The following is a 7,904-nucleotide window of genomic DNA, read 5'->3' as shown; positions in this document are numbered from 1 at the left end:
ATTTAATGTTTTGAAATTTTCCCCCACCCCCCTAAAAGAAATATTTTACATACCACTTTCTTTTATTTTGAAAATGAAGAAAAAATTGTTTTCGATACCAATAACTTAATTTATTTAACAATAATTCCAAACTTAGTTGTAAACCATGCCAGAAGCCCAGATGTGGCTGTTAAAAGCTGTAACATTGTGAGTAATACAACAGAATTCTATGAAAAAGTGACAAACAATATTTAACCGTTTGTTGGTAGATCAATTTGTGAAACTCACATTGTGATTTTAACAACTGTTGTGTAAACATTGTCCAAAAGAGTATATTGTCCGGATTTCGATAGTTTTCATGTGGTATAAGAAGACAAAAGGAACCCAATTTATAATAATGTCACTAACCACTAGCAACACTTGGAAGGCTACTCTACCATTTAAGCCCTTCACAAACTTTAAGCGCATCACAACCTAAAATTCGATAGGTCTTAAGAATTTCTGAATAGGCACACAATTAGGTACGTAAAACTAAGTTTCTACTAGTTTACGTTTATGATAGTAAAGAAGAGATTTAAGTCGTTATATCATATATATTACATACATATATAACAATTTTAACGAATATCGTTTTTGGGATCTCGAAACATCAAAATTAAAACGTAATTCGGTTCCGGGTGTATTTCTGTGCCGTTGACAGCAATAGCATTTTCCCTATAAAACAATGTAGGTTCTTACTGAAATAAAGTGAGATTTTCAACAACTTGTAACATTATGCAACGAAAATAAAAAAAACCTAAATTTCCCTCAGCACATTACTGAAATTCCTTTTATCATATAAAAGGATTGCGTCTGAAAGGTTTTATCTTCAGGTACCACTTTGCAATTTATATAAACTGAGTTGTTTTTGTTTAATTTTGTAAAATCTAGTAAAGTGGTTGTGTTCCACTTTTTAAGTAATTTTTACTAACGATAAACTATTTTAATGACATGTCAAAATCTGTTAAAATTATTAAGGTCATCTGTTCATAAAAGTGTCCAAATACTTTACTGTAAACCATACAATATTAACATATAAAATGTAAATTAATATTTATGATAATTATTATAAATCTTTATAAAAATCAATAATACTTACATTTCAGATTTATAAACATATGCTATTAGGTTTTTCCGTAAAGCAATATATTTGCTTTTAATGTTGATTATGGCTGTGTTAAAATATAACATTGCATTTATAGCTAGGTTAATGTGTGTATGTAGTTTAGTATTTGTCTTAATCTAAAAATATAATGTTTGTGGTTTTGTCTTCCGGATTACTTTTTAACAATATATTCTAGAGTTTAAATACATTTTTAGACCAATGGATTACGTTGGCAACAAAAAGGTATTTAACCTCTAGAATATGTAACAAATATGAATAAAAAAATAATAAGTCACTCAATGTGGATTACGGTGAAAGGTTTAGGGACAATCCATAAAATATCCTTTTAACAAACATTAAAAAAGTTATATTTTATTTATAAAGTGTTTTTTTTCTTCTAGTAAGTTTTATTTGCTGATATTATGGAACAGAGTCTTTAGGATGTTTGCTATATATATATTAAATAGATCCTAAACTGATTATATCTTAAGCCACATTTTGATCACATCTCCGTTTATCATATAGCTTTGTATTCCACTGTCTTATGGTAGTTACATAGATAATATAATTAACTACTGATATAACATCATACAATACAAATAAATAAAATACTTTTCAGAGTATCAAATCCGATTTCACTTGTTTATTTTCAAACAACTATTCGTAAACGTTGTTCAAAGGTTTATTGCGGATATTTTCCATCACGATTGTAAAAGACAATACACAACGTTTCGGGATCTGGAATCTGATTCCGTCCTCAGGTGAAAAAAGAAACTTAACTAACACATTACAACTAGCAATACGCAAACACCCAACCTAAGTTGGAATACACTACAGAGGATAGCAGTCAAAACATATGCACTGTATAGCAGTCAAGTCATGATACAACATGCAAATAATACTATTCGTAAACGACACGAAAGATTACAATTAATTCATATTAATTAAGTTTCAAAAACACTGTTTTGACATTGTAGATGTTATAGCAGCGCCGGTTCCCCTCAGACCACAACAGACATTTAATTAGTTCTAGTGAGGTTTGAGGTGGAGATTCTCTTGACACTGCATTTCGTGGCTTTAATGAGTGATTTTTTTTTAATTTAAAATTTTGGTTGTTTTGTTTCGCAGGGATAAAAGTTTGAATTTCTTATTGTATTATATTTCACTAAATACCTTGGAGTATCTATTTTCATTACTAAACCGTTTTAAAGCTTAATTTCTAATGTTTCATTTTAGTTTTGGCACTTTTTTGTTACAAGACACAACATTGCGTCACACCCGTCCATGACTTTTGATGCTATAAAAAATATATCAACTGTCGTTTAAATGTTGTTGTAAGGGATAAAACTTGTTTCAGTGGTGGTACTTTATTTTTTTTTAAATCACATAAGGTTGTGACAGCATAATATAATTTTTTTTGGGGTACAAATTGCACAAAAACATAATTATAAGGGGAAAAACAGTTTTTTATGTGTTGGTGTGAACCAAAGGTACCCTTTATGATTGAAAACCATTTTTTATGTTGTTCTGCTTCTTAATATCTTAGTTTTGAAGCATTAAAAAGTCAATTACATTCTTATTTTAATATTTTATGAAATTTCACACATACTGGACGGGAGTGACAAGTATGGACAGGCGTGACACAAAAATAATGCAAACTGGACGGGTGTGACTGATACGGACGGGAGTGAGGTTTTACTCTGTAATGGTGGAATTCAATCAAAATAATACAATTACAGTGAAAATCTAAATTTAATTAATACCTTTTATTAAGTGATTGAGGTTAACATAGTTTTAAGGGAGTAATAATAAGACTGGAGTCCAATGAATATTGGAAAAACACAAAGAAAATACTTATATTATTTAAAGTAAAAAATTATGGAAATTGGTACCTAAACAAGTTTAAATGTAAGAAAATAACATTCGTTACTTAAGAAACATCCTATTTTCTTAGTACTTTCTTAGTTCCTTCTACAGTAATTTATAAGAATGCTTATAAAGCATGAGCTTATAAAGCTCATAATGAACACTACACTTATGTGATACTAATCAACATAAATTGAACACAATTGATCGATTTCATCACTGTTTTCAACTTTGAACAGCCTTGAGGAAACTTTTATGGGCGGATTTAAGGTGCTCAAAATTCCATTTAGGGGGACACTTTGTTTGTCGAGCTTGGTTGGCCAGACGAAAAAAGTTCCGGAACGTTTCATAAAGTTGATTGTCATGTCTTGGTCTGTGACTTCTTCCACAACTCCAGGGTACCAGGTGTTGTCGTATATCACTGAAACCCAGTCTCCAGGCTGGACATTTTCAGTTGTGTTGGGCGCAGTAGTAGCTAAAGATGAAGTAAAGGAAATTTAAAGGAAATTATGACAAAGATTTTACCTCGCGTCACGATATAAATCATAATAATAGTTGTACTAAGAAGTTATTTACTAATAATACGCAATAAACTATATGGTGCATTTTTTATTGTAAAAGGATACAATCCATATCATTAGTTTCCTGGAACACTGGCAGTGGGGTGGGAAACACCGTCACATCATTGGTAAGAATATTGTTCGGAATGGAAGTCTTTCCTGTATGGTCTGTTAAGGAAATATGTGAAAGCATTTTTCAATTAATTAATGAATTGAAATTAATTCATTAATTGAATTAATCAATTTATTGATTGAATAATTGAATTTTTGAAATTTATTTTCTTTTATGTTATTTAATTAATATTTAATCTGAATTGAACTTGATTAAATTTTTAATTAAACAAATATTAATTAAACTGAAATTAAAAATAAATTTTTCAATTTGTTATTGATTCATTAGATTTAAATTAAATCAATCAATTTAATTAACCATTACTCGATTTTAAAATAAAATATGATTTAAAAACTTTCTAAGTAAATAGTACAAATATACTGGTGTACTGGTGCACAAAATAAGCATTGAAAAGGATACGTTCAGCAATAATGCTGTTAGGCATTTCAAATTTCCCTGAGTCAATTGGGAAGTGGGAACAAATTATGCTTCCAGTACAATCTTTGCATGATAACAGCCTTACTCCAAGTGTTTGAGGATTTGTCCTAGCCCATGTAATCTGATGTATCTTCATTGTCTTTGGTATGGCTGTAAGACATGATGGTAACCCTTTTTCAGTTGCTGATATTTTTGTTTCATCTACCACGTAAATCAAAACTCCAAGAGAAGAAACAGCTTCTTTAAAAGAATGCACATCAATGATGTCGGTTTGCTTTAGAAGGATAGAATCAGCCGTTCTTTTAACAACTCCTCCAATTGCGTCAGCTGTTCCTTTGCCGTGACCGGCTTCACTTAAATTCCAGGACACTTTCCAGAAGTTAAAATCGTAAGCAAACCTTGCCATTAAGTAAAAATTTTCTTTGTTGCGGTACTGCGCTGTTGGACCATCTGAAAAGAAGTGAAGTGTGTCTACATTTGGAAACTTGTCTTTAATTAGATTTAAAATGGGCTCTAAATGCGACCAAATGGCAGATGGGCCATGATACTTGGAGGAGGATATGGTGCAGAATGAAGTAGCCTTCACTTTCGATTCTTTAGTATACAAAACCCCAGTATGAAGTGAAATCTGTGACCTAGAACCTCCGAAATGCATACTTTGGATTTCTTCAGCGTAGCGGCACAAATAATTTTCGCTCCAATCAACAACTATTAAGATTTCGTTAGTCTTGAGATCTTTTTTCGCTCCATTCAAGAATACACGTTGATGGTACGCATTGTATACATGAATACAGAACTGAGGTAGGTAGCTGTTTAATTGGTCAATCAGGTATCTTATCTTACACCTTTTTTTCTCTTTTACCACAATCGTGCACTGTGTCACATTCTTATTTTCACTAACGTTACCGGCATCATTTTCTCTTATAGTTGATTCATTCTTTGGTTTTCCTTTTTTAATCTTGTCAACTTTTTTCCTAACCCACTTGCAGTAAGTTATCTCGTCTTCAACATTTACATTTGTTAAATCCATGGCACTGTCTTTAATTGATTTGGATTTGCATTTATCACAGGTACCATACATGCAATCCTTCGATTCTACAGAACAAGCTATATTTTTTAAAACTTCTTTTGTACTCTTTACTTTTAGAATATGATTTCTTGCCAGAGGTCTTATCATTAGGTCAAAGTTAGCATGTTTTACACACTTGCAAGTATCTCTGTCATTCTCTTTTGGCGCAACAACCCAAAAAGGTTTCAACATATTAAAAGAGGAATAGCTTATCTTAATCCCAGTCTTAGAAACAAAGTTCTTATGAAGATTTCGTACTGAATCCAACAAGAAGCGCTTTTGCTTTTTTACTTTCTTGCGTGTAATACATTGTGACTTTCCTGGAGCTTGTACAGAGTTTTCGTCATCAAGAAAATATTTAATTACGAGGCCTCTGATTTTTTGTATTCTTCCTACACGAGATTTCTGGTCAGTAATATCTCGTTTGACTGCATACCTACGTTGTAGGTGAATAGAAACGCTGTCAATTGACAATCTTTTCATCAAGCCAGCTTTTTTAATCACCGGACCACTGACAAACTTTGAAATTTCTCTTTTTTCTTTTCTGGTTGTACATGTTTCACTGTTCTTCTTTAACTGTTTTTGAAGAGCACATCCGTAAATTAGCTGGCGGCAAACCTCTTTTGGACCCTTTTTTACAATTTGACTGGCCAACTTTTTTGGGGAAGGAGATGCTGCGTTCTTTGCCTTTTCTCTAAAAAACCTCTTTTTCCACATATTAATTTGCTGTTCTCTTTTCTTTTGTTGTGTCATTAACTCTTGGATATGCTTCTTTTCCTTGTATCTATTTTTCTGTATAGTCTTCATTCCTGAAACACTTTGCCTGGATTCACGTGGTTTTGCTATAACAACCTGGTTTTCAGGTGAGCTAGGGGGGGTATCAAGTGCTTTCTCTCTGTTCAGTCGTAATCTATGTCTTCGCTGTCTCTCTCTCCACTGCTTTCTTTGAGCATTTGCACTTCTTCTATCCATTTTTGAAATAGGCTTTATTTGTCCACTTTCTTTTCTTCGATCATTTCTAAGTTTTTCTCTCAAACGGTACTCAAGGTATCTTTCAGGATCATTCTTAATTTTCTCTCGTTCAGCTCTCTTTCTATCTCTGTCCTTTTTACGTAATTCCTCAATTTGTTTTAAGTTAAGTGTAGGAGTTTTCTTCTTTTTGGTTTTATTCTTCTTAGAACTACCAATCATTGCTTGTCGTTTGGAAGTACTTTGCATATGTTCAACGTAAACTTCTTTTTTTGTTGGGTTTTTTCCAACATCAACAACATTACTTTCCTTTTTATTCATATTAAGTTTTTCTTTTTCAGCTGCTAATTTTATCTTCTCTTCCTTCAATTTTCGGAAATCTTCATTTAACTTTTGTCTTAGCTCCTCAATTTCCTTACTTTCTTTTTCTAACATAATCCTTTTTTTCTCCAAACTGACACGTTGCTCTTTTCTTTTAGTAGCCAATTGAAGTAACTCTGCCTTTCTGGCCTTTTCCCTTTCAGCAGTTCTTTTCAATCCTTCTTCTTTCATGTTTTTAAGCCTTTCTCTAAATTCATCTTCAGTAACTCCCTCCATTCTAAAAAGAAAAAAAATCTGCCTAGTTTTAATACATAGTTAAAAAAAACTTGTTTAAATACATTTTTAGAAAATGTAGAAACAATTTTGAATACAATGATAGTTAATTTTAAACCCATACCAAGTAATTTATAAATTGTTTAAGGGTGGAAAATGTTATGGAAATAAACATTAATTAATATATGAGTTAATTGTATTTTAACATTACACACTTGGTGGGAAATAGGCCTAAATGCACTTTGCTGTTTTTTTTCCGTATTTAGAACGCTAAAACCCATTAGTAAACCATGAAAAATGCAATTACATCGCCAAATATGAAGCCATTATCTAGTTTGAAATTGGCCAAAGAAACGCCGTAAAAATGTTTATTTATTTTTTTTATTATTACACAAAACTCCTTTTTGATTCATATCATAAGACCTAAGTGCCAGTAAACATATTTATAATTAAAAATATATAATTATATAAGGGATTATAAATGTGTTAACTTTCATAAATTTCAGTCACTACCGTCCAGGCGTTTTAATAAAGAGTATGGACGGGCAGGACAGAATCATGGACGGGCGTGACATGGACGGTAGTGACATTTAGGGAAATTTTGCTCCCCGTGAGTGGTAGAACTGGCTTTGCCGGCTAGAATTCTATTTCTAACCTGTCCATTATACAAGCAAACAAAAGTACATCAGACATAATATTTACAGCTAGTTTAAATGAGCTAAACATTGTGGACGTTCTGTGACACCTATGAATTATAAATTACACACTTACCTTAGTAAACAGATTATTTCTCATGGAAATAAAAGTAAAATCCTTGTGCAGAAACACAGACCCACTACAACAACAGTACACATCTCACAACTGGAAACATGGCCACAGGGTTGCCAATATCGTAAGCTGAAATGCCTTAATTTGCACGGACGGTAGTGACAATACTTCCCAGGGACAGGTTTATTTTACCAAGTGAACGGTAAATTAAAAACTTAAAAAATATATATTTTAAGTTATTGTGAACTAAAATAGTTGATCGTTTCTAAACAAGTCCATTTAGTTAGAAATTAAAATCGTAAACGGTTTGGTAGAGCTTTAAAGTTAAAGTTTTAGGTCTAGGGACAAAGGACGGGCGTGACTTTTTTAATTTCGAAATTATGAAAAAAATACTATCTTAATTGA

General features: G+C 31.8%; 1 protein-coding gene across 2 annotated transcripts; it reads right to left on the bottom strand.

Moving 5' to 3' along the window:
• Positions 1–3,019: 3,019 nt before the first annotated feature.
• Positions 3,020–6,858, bottom strand: LOC128996630 (uncharacterized). 2 transcript variants are annotated; one of them, XM_054422036.1, is made up of 3 exons: positions 4,082–6,858; positions 3,616–3,708; positions 3,020–3,464 (listed from the first exon to the last, which is right to left on the bottom strand). In XM_054422036.1, exons 1-3 carry the CDS (start codon positions 6,732–6,734, stop codon positions 3,169–3,171), a joined length of 3,042 nt encoding a protein of 1,013 aa, XP_054278011.1. In that variant the 5' UTR covers positions 6,735–6,858; the 3' UTR covers positions 3,020–3,168. The 2 variants fall into 2 exon arrangements, with proteins under 2 accessions (XP_054278011.1, XP_054278012.1); XM_054422037.1 differs by lacking the exon at positions 3,616–3,708.
• Between the last annotated feature and the right edge of the window lie 1,046 nt (positions 6,859–7,904).

This window comes from Macrosteles quadrilineatus, unplaced genomic scaffold (assembly GCF_028750875.1).
Source record: "Macrosteles quadrilineatus isolate MER2022 unplaced genomic scaffold, UCM_ALF_1.0 Scaffold_6__1_contigs__length_79288215, whole genome shotgun sequence".
Lineage (NCBI taxonomy): Eukaryota > Metazoa > Arthropoda > Insecta > Hemiptera > Cicadellidae > Macrosteles > Macrosteles quadrilineatus.
This window is presented reverse-complemented; position numbering and strand designations above follow the sequence as displayed.